Source organism: Gobius niger, assembly GCF_951799975.1.
Source record: "Gobius niger genome assembly, chromosome: 4".
NCBI lineage: Eukaryota > Metazoa > Chordata > Actinopteri > Gobiiformes > Gobiidae > Gobius > Gobius niger.
The window spans coordinates 17,223,247-17,239,281 of record NC_136855.1 but is presented as its reverse complement, the minus strand read 5'-3'; the positions used below and the strand labels follow the sequence as shown (position 1 = coordinate 17,239,281).

Genomic DNA, 16,035 nt, shown 5'->3' with positions numbered 1-16,035 from the left:
AAACTTCACAGTAAATTGTTATAGACGTATTTAAAAAGAGGCAGTACCTTACAATCACAAACAGGAAGGCGAGAGGCAGCGTGTTCAAGCTGTCACTCCCTTTTCTAATTCACCTTCTGCATTTCTCCAGCCACACACGGACACTCAAGAGGTAAGCACCTAAATCAAATACAATACTGTCCTCGTCTTAATATTACAAATTCCACTTACTGCTCGTCTACATAGATCATTTATTTCATCCGTTTTCTCTAAAACAAATGTGTTAACTGTAAAAAAGTGAGCTGGTACACTGTTTGGATAAAAGATTTCCAAAGTCATAGCAACACGCCCGGTCTATGTGCTTTCAGTCAGTGTACCTGCAGGCGTAGGAATAATCAAATTCCTTTCATGTTAATCATTTGTGGATTTAGAGTTAAACCGAATCACAGTAAAGGTGTGCATGCAAGAGCGTGAATCACAAGGAGGAGATTTGTATAACACAAGAGAAATTACTGGCACTGATTTTTTAAAGTGTCAATAAAAAGATTTAAAATGTGGCAGTTTCAAGGCTCAATATTTTCAATGACAGATTATGATTGTGATTTAAGTCTACTATAAAGTGAGAGTGGAGTAAGTTGAGCCAGTGGGTAACTTAAAATTTTTATTTTCATGTGAGATTATAGATTTGATCTTTACATGATTCAAACTTGCCAGACAAAAAAATTGGCTGTAAAATAACCCCACTTTTTGTGGGGAAAAAAAGTGTTTTCAAAGTGATATTTTTTGGGCCTGATCACAAAAACACATATACATGTAGGTCATTTTTAAAGGAGCTATAACTTATTGTACAAAGAAACAGGGTCAAATATACCTACTAGCCTGACTTTTTAGGACTGTTTAAAAGGCTTTAAAACCAGTATTTTTTGGATAAATGTCTGCTTTTACCATATACTAAAGGACAAAACACATTCTATTCCAATAACAGAACATTTAAAAATCAAGGATAGCTCCTTTAAGGTTTACCTACCCCAAAATTACATAAAAAAGTTGCACAAAGCACCTGCATATTATAACTTTTTTTTAAATAACTATTTTCAGATATTTTTTAAGGCCTTAATGTTTAGTGCAGCCTCGTGAGGCAACTCCTATACTGCAATGTATGTGCAAAGATGAGAGATGTACAGACGTTTCTTGTGCAAGTTTTCAGATAAAGATCTGTTTTATGCAGCTCACACCAGCAGCCGCTCTCATGGCGGTGAACACCACACAGACCACAGAGATGAGCTCTTTGAACAGCTCCAGCTCGTGGCAGGACGGGGCCATCAAAGGAGTACAGATCACTGCAACCCTTATCATCTTTCTGGTAAGTGATTTACAAGGATTTGGAGGAGTAATAATAATTGTTTAAGTACCAAATTTAAGTAAACTGTTGACCTCTAGGTGGGTGTTCCTCTGAACGGGCTGGTGGTTTGGGTGCTTGGCGTCAGGAGTAAGCGTCACCAGAGGCGCAGAGGCAGCACAGAGGAGACTCGCGCCGCCAGCAGTTTCCGCGTATATGTCGTGAACCTGGCTCTGTCAGACCTGGTGCTGCTGCTGCGGACCCCGCTTATGTTGGGATACCTGGCCAATGGCAACAGCTGGCCCTTTGGCCAAGTGTCCTGCCACGTGGTGGTGTTCCTGAGAGGGTTAGGCCTGTACGCCTCAGCCTTCCTGCTCTGTGCAGTGGCCTTAGAGCGCTGCCTGTGTCTGCTTAGACCGGTGTGGGCACGACTCCGACGTCCCGCCTGGGCGGTGCCTCTGGCTTGTGCCCTCATGTGGCTGCTGGCCGTGGTCCTGTCTGCACCTTATCTCCACAGCGCCCTGGTGCTAAATGTGGAGGGGAAAAACCAGTGTTTGGAGAGTGGGAAGTTTAACATGGCTCTCTTTCTCACAGAGACCATCGCTGGCTTCATCTTTCCTCTGCTCATGTTTTTGGGGAGTAACCTGGCAGTGCTGCTGACCATTCACCAGGCGCTACCCCCCACACCCACTTCCTCCAGCCCCTCCAGCCCCTCCATGGCCCGCAGGATGTCCCGCATGTACCATGTTCTATTCTTCACCATGCTCATCTTTCTCACCTGTTGGGTACCATACTTTGTCTGTCGGTTCCTGAGGGCACTGGCAAAGGACAATCCCAACAGAACTGCCCTGTACTTGGCGGCTTATCGCGGGTCATACGTGTCCTTGTACCTGGTGTACATAAAGTGTGCCCTGAATCCTGTCCTGTATGTTTTTGCTGCTCGAGGCCTGAGCAAAGCTGTCAGAGCTTCACTCGTCTCCACCATCGAGAAACTCTTCAATGACGACTCCTCAGACTCCATACGACGCAAGTCACTCAAGAACTCCCAAATGTGAACATAAAACACTTTATTTTTAACAGACAACCAGAGTTGAGAGCCTGAGCTGGCTAAATCCAACTTTTGTATGTACAGTGGACATAATATGAAACATTTTAGAGGACTAGCAACAGTACACAATACATTTAATACAAAGCTCATTTTAAATCGGGTAAACACGTCCGAATGATCTCTCCTTGCAAATATTTTGTTCATTGAGTTTTGAAGGATGCCATCATCGTAAACTGGATCGAGTCCAAAACATTTGCTACTGTTGCAACACGAGAGAAATGGTGCAACCGAGTGGCACAATCAGATTTTCGTGAACTATCTTGCATTTATGTTCTTAGCAGCTTACATCACATTATTATCACAGTATTACGGACATCCTGAAACATAGACCCACAGAGACTCAACACTGGATGTCCATTAAGTAAATAACTATGAATGTATCATCAACTGTAAATGTTGTATATCATTTCAGCATTAAAATTATGTTTTGCATAATTCTGACACTTAAACAAGTAAAATGCAGGAAGCAAGAAAAAATATGACTTAATGTCACATGTTTGTCAAATTAGAAATTATTCAATATTCAATTTGAATGGATTTCATTTTTATACATGAAAATATGACATTTTTAAAACAAATGTGATATGAAGAAAGCCAAAAATTGTCTTTGTAGATCATGGTCCAGGTTGAGGGTCAGATTACCTCCGGGAGCAGGTTGAACATCTTGTCCACGTGTCTGTGCGCCAGCGACAGCAGCTCCTGGGCGTCCTGGAGGCTCTCAGAGTTTTGAAGGATTTCTCCCAGTTTTCTGGCCATAGTCTCTGCCTCACTGCCTGGTACTGCTTTTCTCATTTTAGCCTGTAAACACATCGAAAACAACAATGAAAGATTGATTGTGTAGGCTTGTGTTTATTTTACAATAATTGACTAACAGATGAGTTAATTTCGTGGCTTCAAACCCACAATAAACATAAACATGTTTCATAGTTTTTCACAATGTTGTAGATGTTACTCAACAGAGGATGTATAGATCTTCCTGTTCCTCCATAAAGAAAACGCCAAGTCAAGACATTTTTACAAACTACATGTCCAATTTAGAGGAAGAAGTTTGTCTACAGTTACCCCAAACCCCAGCACCATAATTCAACACAGGACAAACACAAGATCTGTACAGCTCAGTGTAGGTCTTATAACCGAGATCACGACATGCCTTAACTTCATTTATAATGACGCAGAGAGCTCCACCATCGTCAAATGTGAGCCAAGACGTATCTACAGTAAATCCAAGATATTTGTACTTTTTAGTAAAAGAAAGAACTATGGTGCCAAAACAGAATTTAACGTCTGAAAATGGGTATGTCTTCTAAAATGTATATGTTTTATCACAATTTATCATCAGTCTCATTTTGACATATGACAATATTGATTATATAATAAAATTAATACATGGTCAATACGTAGTCGATTCTGGCTGTAAACCTGTCAAATATAGAGTCCCTTGACGATTATTGAGATTGACCAAAACAGATTGCAATTTCGATAAAATATTGATTAATTGCCCAGCCCTACGTTTAACGGTACAAAGACCTCCTCTAGCAGCTTTAGCAGCTGCTAAAAACAGAGAAAAACAGAGAAAAGTTCCTTTGCAGTACTGTCATTGAGCTTTTACAGAGGAGCCTGAAACTCAGACAGTGGTGAGGAGATCACTCTGGTTGGTTCTGTATGCATAACAATTAGCCAGGTGGTCCTACTAGTGCTTATGTCTTTTACAGGTCCTAAACATAACACATTATACCTGGGAACTAGGCCTTAAGAAGCAGGAAGCAAAAACAATATCTACTGCTATGCTGTTTGGTGTCACTTTAAGGGTTGATAATTAAGTAATAATAAAGGTATTAATAAGCATTAGTAATAATGGTACTGCCTACTATACTATACAATCAATTACCATACTAGTAAGTCATTAATAATATGCTGATTAAGTTTACAGTGAGCTGCTCATTATACTATTATCAACGACCGTGGCAATAGGCTATAACTACTGTGCTTATTCATGGCCAGCTCTAACCGTAATCCTAACCTGTAACCCTAAGCAGCACGAATGCTTATTAATACCATATTAATACTTAACAAGCTCCCGTTAATATAATGCGAAACCAACTGTTTTTGTTATAATGTAAAATGCTCAACATTACCTTCTAATTTAAAATTCAAAGCCAAGTGCAAAACCTCTTGCATGTTTATAGAAAGGCAAGGCATAGGCCTTTAAGAGACTGTGATGGGCAATAGGCTATTATTGTTACAAAGGTGGTCATACCACCTTTGCTGTGCCCAATCCCGTCAGACCTTGGAAGCTAAGCAGGGAAGGGCCTGGTCGGTACTTGGATGGGAGACCGTGGTCGGAGGGGCCGATGGCGCAGAGTGGTTGCCTCGCTTCCGTCAGTCTACCCCAGGGCAGCTGTGGCTACAATAGTAGCTTACCACCACCGAGTATGGAGTGAACGAATAGTGCAATGTAAAGCGTCTTTGAGTGTCCAGAAAAGCGCTATATAAAACCGATGCATTATTATTATTATTATTATTATTATTATTATTATTATTATTATTATTATTAAAATATGTTACCAATATATATCATACAAATACATAATTACACAAAAAGACTGCATCGGATCATGTCGGCCAGCATGAAGTGTCAAAATATCAGACCCGGACATCCCTAACTCACCTCTAAAGTAATTTCATCTTTAGCTGGCCAAAGCAGGGGGAGCTTGACAACTGCTTCCTGTCTCTGAAATACCAAAGAAAACAGGTTGTGTTATGTGTTATGTGTTGCTTCATCATAGTCCACAAGCTGCTACGGGCAAAAAATTGTTGCATTGTTCTCAAGAATTTAGCAGAAAAGGGGAACCAAAGCTCTAGCATAATCAAGTAAATAATTTGTTTGCATTTTTTTTGCATTAATTTATGACGGTCACCATGACTACTTCAGAGCCTAAGACAGTATCTTTAGTGGCAAAACAGATCAAAGACTCTTTCTGTGCATCCTGCGTAGCGTGAAGTGAGATTTGGACTGAACGGGGCCTTTCTGTGTGGAGATTGCATGCACTCTCCTGTTTCCGCTGCCGCTAAAGATGCAAAATAGGCCAGGATGAGTGAATGCTGTGATTGAATGGATGGTGGGGGCAGCGCAGGTTGACAGCATCACTTCAGTCACTCTACCCTAGGGCAGCTGTGGCTACTAATGTATCCTACCACCACAGAGTGTGAAGTCATTGAATAATGCACAAAATTCGAAAGTGTCTTTGAGCATCAGGAAAAGCTCTATATAAAAGAATGCTGTAATGTAGTGGTGGTTTGGACCTCCTCAAATTCATCCTCTTGGTCTTGCAGTGTGTTTCTCAGGACACTGCACTGGTGCTCCAAAGCGTTTGTCTCCTGTTCGTTTTTCTCCAGTGTGCTCACCACAGCCCTCAGATTCTCCTGAAATGAGACATCGCACCTTAACCGCTTCCTCAGAACAACAACTACATCACAAGAGCCGCATTGCCTCCTCATGTGAATTGTTCTTTCACTTTACAGACTTTACTTTTCACTTCATTTTAAAATATGTAACTATGTAACTATGAATCTTATCATTTACAGCAATGACGATGACAATTATCTTATTTACACCTGACCAGCAACAGAATGTGCATATTGTTATGGATCTATAATAAAAAAATATATGCGTAGCACATTTCAAGACCCCAAAGCAGTTATTCCACATATAATTCTGCTACAAACATGCAGCAGGTGATGCGACACATGTCTGTGTCGGTTTCCTCTACTACTAAAAACATGCATGATAGATATATTCTGTTCAGTTCAGTTCAAATTTTATATTCAGCCATGCCGTTATTACAGACATAATAATAACAACAACAGCAACAGCAAAGTATTCAATGCTGAATAGGAGCATGAGAAAGACATTGTCTTATAAATTTCATGCCCCTTTTTTTTTTCTTCCAAAATCTGAGCTGGCTCTGAACAGACGGCTCACCCGTTTTTGATTTGTTTTAGCCTATATCAAGGTACAAAACTACTTTACATCTAAATCAATGACTGTTTCAAATTTGTCAAACATCGTTGCCTTCGTATTTTCCAAGTACATTTTAATAAAATATTTTTTTTTATACATTTTATTGAATTGAGTGATTGCGTTACATGATTTTTGAACAATGTCCAAAGAATTCCATAAACTGATCCCTTTTTTTATTCTCCAGCCAGATGATTCACCATTAGCCCAGCTCAACATCTGGAGATGGGTCCCCGGGTGCTTCACTGCAGTCGCCCACAGCTCCTTACAGGCTGCCCCAGCGGCATCAAAGGAGGGTCAAATACAGGCACAAATTTCCCTATGGAGATGTATACCTTACCCCTTACCCTACTTACTTCTAGGGAGTTCAGCGTTTGCTTCTCAGCTTCTAATTTCTTGGTCTCCTCCAGCAGGTGGTGAGCTGCAGCTTCCAGTTTTTGTTTGTAACCAGGAACTTTAAGTGTTGAACAATGTTCAAGAAATCTGAAACACAGTGTAGGCACCGCCCCATTAACCATACAAAACTCTTGTAACTGTAACTCATTGAAATCACCTCTTTCTCAGGGCATTTAGATGTTCCTGAAAATCCTTCTTGTTGGCTCCCTTCCGAGCAAGGGTTGCTCTAAATAAATATATCTCACTTTATTTTACATCAACTTCTCAGTATCAGAGGATGCAATAGAGCAATCAATACTTACAGTAGTGCAAGATCTAGCATTTTTTCCAAATCTGCTAAAGAGGTCACTGACATCTGCTTCCAGTTCTCCTGTCCCTTGATATTTGGGGCCTGAGACTCAGCTGTGCAAAACAAGAGCTTGTAATAAGTGTATCGTATCGGTCTAAAAGAGGAGACGTCGTCATTGCGGAAGGTGCCGACATTAGCCTTTAAAGCAGGGGTCCTCAAACTACGGCCCGCGGGCCAAATCCGGCCCGCGAGGTGATTTAATCCGGCCCCCGACTTGTAGAGCACAAATCCCTGAGTATGCCAAAAAAAAAAAGTAAGTCTCTAGCCCATTCCTGTGCGGAGTTAGGATATTTTAACTAAATAACCAGTTTACTCATTCCAGCCACTAGGGGGCAATTTGAATAAATAAAAAATAATTCCACAGGTGTCCAGCAGAGGGCACTTACATAAGAGATCAGAATATAAACACATTATAGCCCTGTGGTAAATGAAGCTTAACCACAGAGTGTGGAGAGAATGAATAATGACTACAATACTTTGAGAAACTTGTGACACAGGCTTGTAAAGCACAATACAAGAGTAAGAAGTTATTATTTTGGTCACATTACATAATGATGTTTTATTTGAAAATACAAATAAATGGAAATTAAAACAATGTGTGAAGACTGGATTACTATTTTTGCAAACCACTACAGTGAAACAAATATGTGCCTGAATCAAGTGTTGATCTTGTGGATATAGTCGTGGGGACGACTGTGCCAGGCGAGTAATCTCTACTTCACAAAGAGGCATTTTGGTCTGAGTCATGCAATCCTATGTTATAGCCAACCCGGTCCGGCCCCCCATCAAAGTCAGGAACAATAATGTGGCCCCCAGAGAAAAAAGTCTGAGGACCTCTGCTTTAAAGTATCAGTATACGACTGATTCAGCGCGGTATCAATCATGTGTTGATAAAAAGGCACTGGGTACGCTCCGCAATGGCGACGGGGACCGATTTTGGCTGGAGAAATATTTGTCAGCTTACCTTTTCTCTTTTGAGCCTTCTTGCCAAGTTTATGATCATCAACAGAACCCTAACTCAAATAATCGTTACAACAACATAGCGCTGTTAATTAATCAGCTAAACCACCTCAAGAAACTCACCTGCTGCTTCTTCACTTCATTTTTTTGCTTTTGCACTTCAGTTAATTTTTTGTTTTTTCCTTTAGTGTCTGGTGCTTTCGTTGAATCCCGATTAGATCCTCTCAGTGGCCCCATCTTTGAGTTAGTTGTCTCAACCCGGACAAAGTTTTATTCCGGAGCTTAAAAACTCTAAATAGCGTTAGTTTCTAGGTTCAAATCATAGATAAGTAATGTTAGATGTTTAGGATTTCGCGCTGTTGTTTGAAACAATTCGACCAACTGCGCATGCGTCGGAATGACATCACGAGTTTAGACGTTTTTCCCCCTGGTTTTTGCTTGTAAGGCAAACGCTTACCACGTATTCACAGTATATTTCTAATTTCACATTTTAGTTGAACAATGCAATTTTAATATTCTTAATTAATGGTAAATCCACTGAAAGTATATGAATACAATAAACAGTACTTATTTGATCCGGCCTTGTTTAAGGGAACGTATTTCCTTTTTTTAGATTTTCGGGGGCAATGGAGTCAGTAAATGTTTTTGTAGAATCTAGCATGTATTCAGATGATAAAATGGTGTCTACTACAGATTTTCAAATAAAGCAAATAGATGCAGCAAACCATTTCTGATTGTGGCAGTGTCAATATTAGTTCAACATGTAAAAATGTTTCATGTCTCGCCCCCTTTATTTTCATAGCAGATAAAAACATGAACATGAGGAACACAAAGAAATTACACATGTGCTACGAAGGCCCTTGCGTGCTGCGTCCATTAATTTACACCCTGCCAGGGAGGTGAAATTTGCCGGTAAATCGTCCATGGTTGCGCAGGTCAAAAGGGCTAAGCACTTTCCTAAGGCCCATCATATTGCCCCGTGCAATGTCCTTAAACGTCCAGGGATTCTGGTTGTTCTGCTCCATCTCTGCTTGCGCTTTGTGCATGGCTTCAAGGCTCTCCCTGCTCACCACCTGCAGGCAATACACAGAAACAAATCTTAATTTAAAAATTACTGATAAACGTTCATAAGCAAGCACTTGCAATACAATTATAAAATTCTTTACCTTAGCAGGGAATGGGAGTTTCTTTGCCACTTCTATAAGAAAATGCTCTACTTCTCCAATTTCTACTTTTCCACCTACTTCTACTATTAAACGCCCATAACGGACAGGAGTTACATAGTGGTCAATGGCTCCTTTGCCTCCTCCCATTCGCTGCCCCAGACCTTTTCGAGTGATAGGCTTGTACGGTGCATTGATTCGCCATCGGGCAAACATAGTTTTAGGATCCATTTTGCGATTGATGGTTAGACGCATCATCTCCATGTGACCCCAGTGAAGATAACCTCCTCCCAAAGCCTACACAGAAAGAATACAAGACAACTGATCGTAGTTAGGTGCAAGAGTCAATTTAACAAATAGCTTTTAAGGACAGAAAAAAAACTAATTGCACATTTGTGAGTGAATATAGGCAATTAGTAGCCTGGGAATACCCATGCTGCTGTGTGCGCTCGAATCATTTCAAACTGCACAACTGCCTGGGGACCATGGCCGAAATCTTCGCATGGATTTGGGAACCAATCGCAGAATGAGGAGGGACGGCAAGACGATGACACACAATTTGACGTACAGAAGCTTGTAGTTTGTTTACGGATAAAACCCTTTTTTTTTTTTTTTTTTTTAGTTTATTTACAGATCCAACATGACAGTAGCGACGCCATATTTTGATCAAGCTTTAGTCCGTGTTCTAAATAGTTTCGCGCAAAAGTTTACAGCAGGTACGTCATACGTGATCGGAAACGATGATACAATTGGCCATGGCTACGTGCAGACGCATGATAGACATTTGTAGCGCCCAATAAACGGCTATGGACGATCGTAAACCACACCTCTCCTATGAGAAAATTATTTGGTGGTCCCCAGACTAAATATCACTTGTGATTTTTTTGTCTGGCGATAGCCAGGCTAGGTAATTAGAGCAGTTTTTATCAAACTCAGGCTCCTATACAGTTCTAGTCTTTGTTTAATTTGAGAATTGTATTATTTATATTGTAGTCATAGTTTCCTATGTTAAATGTTGTTTGGTACCGATTCAGTACAAATTTGACCTGATTTAGATCTGGTGGAATTTAGATATCCGAATTATTCCTTAGGTGGCATTTTATATTAAAAATTTAAAGGGGCTAGATGCAAGTTAGCCATTTATACTCACTACTGCCACCTCAGGTCATACGTGTAACTGCACCTTCTATATTAAGCTCGTGCACCGAATTAACACCTTTCTGAGTGACAGTGTAGTTTTTTAGAGGCAGTTGTTGTGAACACGTCTGTGCTCATTCTACACCTTAGGACATTGTTGAAACATGTAGGGGGAGGAAAATACTTAATTTTAACATTTTTAAACTCCGTATAGTCCCTTTAAGAACCACTGTATCAAAGAAAAACTTACCACGATACCATATTGTCCCGTTTTAAAAGTATTTGCCGCTCTCGCTGGACCTTGAATATCACGCAGACGTTTCATTTCTTTCTTGGCTTTTTTACAATTAGGGACCTTATTCAGGAACTTGAGTTTGGGTTTCTCTGGCAAGAATGCATCTGGAGAATAAAAAAAGAGCGACATAGTAATACATCTAAAAAAAAAATTTTGAGTCAATTGTGCGAAAACACATTTAGAGAGACTTGTGAAGCTGTGACACAATGATAAAAACATTAGGGATAGATTCATAGCAAAAAATGGATTTATAATTGATATTACAGTGTATCAGTTTACAACAATATTAGTATTAAATGAAACCGTCAACGCATTTGTTGAAACGCGTTGGCGGTTTTAAAGAATTTTGTCCATGTCTTATTAATGGACTTTTAATAATCTTTTTTGAAACCACAGAGTGCCTTGGATATTCTTTGACTGCATACTACACATTTATCACCAGCCAGTAGACTTTCTGCTTTCAAATACTAGTCATTTATCTTAAAAAACAAAAGACAAACGTGTGTCCAGTGGAAAAAGGTTCACAATTGAATTTCAGAATATGCCAATTTATTTTAATATTTCTATTGAAAGTGTTCTTACCGCTGTAGTCTGGAGGGATCTCATAAGTCTTGAGCCCAGCAGTTATTACTTTGAGTTGGCTTTGTAACAAACCTGTGGAAAGAAAATTATTCGTAACATTTGAAAGATAGACAAATGCACCCTAGCTGTGGCACATGTGCGTAATAATACATGATAATTACAGCTGGCAGTAATCATAATTCCTCCAGCTTCGGCTAACATGTTACCTGTTTTCTGAGCACAAACGCCAGTCAATCCACCCACAGCTGCCTTTAGAAGAGAAATCATTATTTCGGTGATCCCTGTATATCGCCTTATATGCTAGAAACAAAAAACTGTCATCCTGAGATCCATAAAAGCCCTTATGGAGTCAATTCAAACTACAGTGGCTATAACCATGCGCAAGGTCGCAGCTACAAGACTTCCTGCGGAAGGAGATTCCACTTCCGGTTTGTTTTAATGTCACAAGTCTTTGCATTTTGGTATTATATTATAAAAATCAGATAGGAATGAACATATGGAACAAAAGAGAACATTTAATTGCGTAATATTTGAAGAGAAATAAAACAAAGGATATGATCAATGGGGAGGTAAAAGGAATGTAAGGACCACCACTTTGGGGCATTCCCAGAAGCCCTTGAGACTTTTTCTAAGGTGTAAAACACTTAATTTTTTAAAATCCCATTCTTAAAAATACGTGATGTTCTTGTGAGAACATGAGGTCAATAGCCTATAAGTGAACTGTATGTATAAGTCTTTAGGGTTTGTTTTTAAGTGGTAGCTCTTGAAGTAGCCCTTGGCTGAAGAAAGGGTTGATGATCCCCTGGACTATATCCTCTTGATCTGGAGATGTTGTGGTCTCAAGTGTCCTCTTCATCTCATTAAGGTGATGGGTCTTGTAAGGCATCAAACATAAGGTTCATCAATTAATAAATAAGTGAAATAAGTGATTGTATTTCAAAATTTATATTTATGTTTAAGCACCCAGTCATTGTTATTACACTGTTGGGACACAAATCTACAGACATTCCATTTTATGCAGATTTTTCTCGAATGGATGCTGTTTTAGGAGGGAAAACAAAATAAAAATGCTGCTTTGATTTGGAAAGGTGTGAACATTTTTTCATTGTATCAAATCAAATTTTTGTTTTGGTCATGAGATAATAGTGTGGTATAAATAATATCAATAAATAAAACTACACTATAAAAAAATAAAGTGACCCTACAATCGTCATGTTTCCTCTTGCCCCTGTTCTGTACACTACACTCTGTACTACCACTACCTTTGTGAGATCACGTATGAGTTTACCCAATAAACCTAAAACAGGTACACTCATCTAATTGACAGGCATTCCTACTCAAGATAGATGGGTCTCCAGCCCACTCACTGCTTCTGATATATCCCAGAGGCACAGGTGGGAGGATGGGTCTCAATGCAGCAGAAGTAAACTCTTACAGGTCTTAATGGGGCCAATAAAACAGGTTTATAAAAAAAAAAAAAAATCAGCAATGGCAACAATCATTTTCCATAGGAAACATTTCTTAATACATTTAAAATATATTGCATAAAGTACATTATAAATAACTCATCAGCATTTGCACTTTGACGGTATAGCAACAGCAGTACAAGTTACAGTCTGTACTAAATGCCATGATAAAGAAGATCATATTTGGGTATATTAATGGGGTCTATGGGGCTTTGCACGATCATCTTCCCTCTCATGGCTCCTCGGAAAATGACTTCAATCAAGTCCATAAAATCTTGTTTGGTCTTAAAACTCCCGACAAACTTGGTATGGTCCGGAGAGCTAGAAGAAAAAGAGGCACCATAACAAACGCACGCTTAGTCAAGTATACGTTTACTTTAATCAACATGATCTGGACTAGCTATTCAACTGTACTGTATGTCCAAACATGTTGATTGCAGAATGCAATAAGCTGCCATACAAGATTAAGCAGAAAGAATAAGAATACAACAATTGGATATTTTATGCCACAGAATACATAAATTCCCAACCAAAGAGAGTGTATATATAATTGCAGACACACAAAGCATCTCAATCTCACCCATAGTCCACTTTCATGTGCTGGCCATTAAAAAAGAAGACAGTGGAAGGGATGTAGCTTATGTCAAAATATCTGGTGTAGACAGGAGCTTTATCCACATCAACAATATAGATGGACGCCATGTTACTCAGATTGTGGGCTGTTTTAGAAAGCTGCAAAAGGGGGGGAAAAGTTATTGTTATGTTATAAAGTCATTGTTGTTGAGGTTTTTTTTTTCTTTTCTTACTATCTCATCCAGCTGTAGACAAACGGAGTCCTCGTCTCTTCCAAACCGCAACACGACGACCTTTTCAGCCACACCTTTAATGACTTCATCGATATCTTTTTTGCAGGATAATTTAGGCAGAAATAAACTCATTTTCACTCCAAACAGGAATAACAACAAGATAAGCGGCGGCGGTGAGTGCGGTACGACGTCGAAAAGCGTCCGTGCGGAAACAGCAGCCGGACAATCACGGAAGTCACTTGTCTCACTACGACTCAATTTAACGACGCACAAAAACAACGTGACCTTTCTATCTTTTTTGGACACACGGAATAAAACAAGAAGATATAAGCGCATGGCAGTGTTCAAGACGATAATGCGATCTACTTTGCCGACACTCGACAGTTGAGCTTTGTAGGCATTAACTTTCAGCAACTCGAGTATTTTTCTTGGGTGCATTTACAGCCGCCGATGTAAAGACGATGCTGCGTTTCATTACTGCCCGGAATGTGTGCGTCCTCTGCAAGTGGAGTCCTCCGGCGTCACGTCTTTCAAAAGGACAGGCGAAACGTAGTCCTTTTCTGTCTGTTCAAAAAGTCAATTTCTTCACAAAAAGCCCAAACAGGAACGATGCTCCGCTTGCAAACCCACGTGTGTCTGACGCGCCAGACACTATAGACCTGGACAAGTGGAAATCTGTAATGAGACTGAACGCGGCTCCGGAGGAAAACATTCAAGTTTGTGATAAGGATGAGAAGGGCGAGGATGTAGAAGACAATATGACACTTGAAGCCACCCGTGAGCTCGTCACAATGTGGAGCCACGCTGGAAAACTAGTGCCCCAAGAAATCAATGATGAGGAACTCAAAGCTCTGGCTGAACTCACTTCAAAGTCTGCGAAGAAAAAGTACCTGAAGTATTTGGCCATTAGGGAGGGCCACAAGTTGTCCAGAAAGATGAAGCAGGAGAAAAAGAAGGCTGAGAAAGAAGTCCTTTTGGAGCAAAAGAAGAAAGTGGAAGGAGATGAGAGCGATGATCAAAACGTACTGAAAAGCTCTCTAATTTTACAGTTTTGGAATAGATCCCTTGACAAGCTGTTGGCTTGGACGGGTGCTCAGGCTATGATTTTTGGTCAGCCATTGGTTTTCGACTTGAGCTATGAGGCTAACATGTCAAAACGTGAAATAGAGAACACAGTGTCTCAGCTCATTGACGTGGAAGCGTGGAACAGACGAGCCACTGAACCGTACCATCTACACTTCTGTAATCTGCAGCCGGATAGTTATCATACAAAGATGCTCGTAAAACGCTACGGAGCTGAGACCTGGGATCGTTTGTTCATAACTAGCACTGACAAGCAGCATGTTGAGCTCTTTCCACGTGAACAACTTGTATATCTCACTGCAGACTCTCCAAATGTCCTTCGCACGTATGACCACAACAAAGTGTACATTATTGGGGGAATGGTGGACCGCTCAATACAATCTGGAGTGTCACTGGCAAATGCAAAACGTCTTAAACTGGCCACAGCACGTTTGCCACTGGATGAATATCTTCATTGGGAGATTGGGGCCAAAAATCTGACTCTAGATCAGATGATTAGGATTATGCTTACCCTCAAGCAGACCGGAAATTGGGAAGAAGCATTGCAGTTTGTGCCAACAAGGAAGCATGATGGCTTCCATCCTCGCCAACAAAAAGAGACAAAATCGGTGATAAATAAACGTGAATATATGCATAAAAATGGAAACATGTCTTTGGATAGTAGGAACCGGAACAATACTAATATAAAGCCTACATCCAACAGACCAAAGACCAATATAGAAAACACAAAACGAGCAACAAAAGGAAACTGGTGGAATGAAGAGTGACTACAATGTTGTATATCCATAGAAGCACAGCTTATAAACTGATAAAGAACAATTGTTAAAGTGCTTGAAAAGCTTTAATTTTTACATTAAAAAAAACATCAAAAGCAAATCTCATATTTTCAAAGAACATGTGTACTGTCACCCCTGTAACGTTTTTCTGAATGAGATGATACAAAACCTTTACATGTCTGCAAGTTTGGTTTAACATAAATATTCAAAAACATTTCAATGGCATGGGCATGTTTTTTTCATAGTTCTTTAAACACTGCAAGAAAAACCCTTGAGAATATCTTCCCATCAGAGCAAGAAATTGGATACGCCTTGTATCCGTGCAATTAGCCATGGTCCAACACTTGTTTTGTTAGCAGCTAAGATGAAGGCAAGAGGCCCTCAAATTATAGCATCACCTAACAATGACATCATTTATACTAGTACAAAAAAATCTATTAACAGCAGCTTCAAAGATCAAGTATAAATAAGAACACATTATTCTTTAATGCAACACTTGTCTTGCATATTATTCCAAATATTTCCTCACCAATACATGATAACATGTATTATCATCGGTAGCAAAAGATTTTTTTCTG

At 39.8% G+C, this 16,035-nt stretch overlaps 6 protein-coding genes across 6 annotated transcripts in view; 2 read left to right on the top strand and 4 right to left on the bottom strand.

Moving 5' to 3' along the window:
- Positions 1-16,035, bottom strand: part of tpp2 (tripeptidyl peptidase 2) — a 161,841-nt gene that overhangs the window by 97,397 nt on the left and 48,409 nt on the right. The window lies entirely within an intron of this gene.
- LOC306962284 (prostaglandin D2 receptor 2) lies at positions 128-2,856 on the top strand. Its single transcript, XM_079555393.1, has 3 exons — positions 128-151; positions 1,208-1,342; positions 1,420-2,856. Exons 2-3 carry the CDS (start codon positions 1,229-1,231, stop codon positions 2,371-2,373), a joined length of 1,068 nt encoding a protein of 355 aa, XP_079411519.1. The 5' UTR covers positions 128-151; positions 1,208-1,228; the 3' UTR covers positions 2,374-2,856.
- cenpq (centromere protein Q) lies at positions 2,959-8,396 on the bottom strand. Its single transcript, XM_079555197.1, has 8 exons — positions 8,273-8,396; positions 8,154-8,202; positions 7,143-7,242; positions 6,998-7,066; positions 6,801-6,927; positions 5,730-5,849; positions 5,095-5,157; positions 2,959-3,224 (listed from the first exon to the last, which is right to left on the bottom strand). The coding sequence occupies exons 1-8, from the start codon at positions 8,384-8,386 to the stop codon at positions 3,060-3,062; spliced, it is 807 nt and encodes a 268-aa protein (XP_079411323.1). The 5' UTR covers positions 8,387-8,396; the 3' UTR covers positions 2,959-3,059.
- mrpl16 (mitochondrial ribosomal protein L16) lies at positions 8,654-11,736 on the bottom strand. Its single transcript, XM_079555795.1, has 5 exons — positions 11,533-11,736; positions 11,327-11,398; positions 10,700-10,848; positions 9,316-9,609; positions 8,654-9,222 (listed from the first exon to the last, which is right to left on the bottom strand). The coding sequence occupies exons 1-5, from the start codon at positions 11,591-11,593 to the stop codon at positions 9,031-9,033; spliced, it is 768 nt and encodes a 255-aa protein (XP_079411921.1). The 5' UTR covers positions 11,594-11,736; the 3' UTR covers positions 8,654-9,030.
- On the bottom strand, positions 12,835-13,781 carry txnl4b (thioredoxin-like 4B). The gene is made up of 3 exons (XM_079555316.1): positions 13,599-13,781; positions 13,373-13,524; positions 12,835-13,113 (listed from the first exon to the last, which is right to left on the bottom strand). The coding sequence occupies exons 1-3, from the start codon at positions 13,728-13,730 to the stop codon at positions 12,948-12,950; spliced, it is 450 nt and encodes a 149-aa protein (XP_079411442.1). The 5' UTR covers positions 13,731-13,781; the 3' UTR covers positions 12,835-12,947.
- Positions 13,992-16,025, top strand: trmt10c (tRNA methyltransferase 10C, mitochondrial RNase P subunit). The gene has a single exon (XM_079555895.1). The coding sequence runs from the start codon at positions 14,060-14,062 to the stop codon at positions 15,446-15,448; it is 1,389 nt and encodes a 462-aa protein (XP_079412021.1). The 5' UTR covers positions 13,992-14,059; the 3' UTR covers positions 15,449-16,025.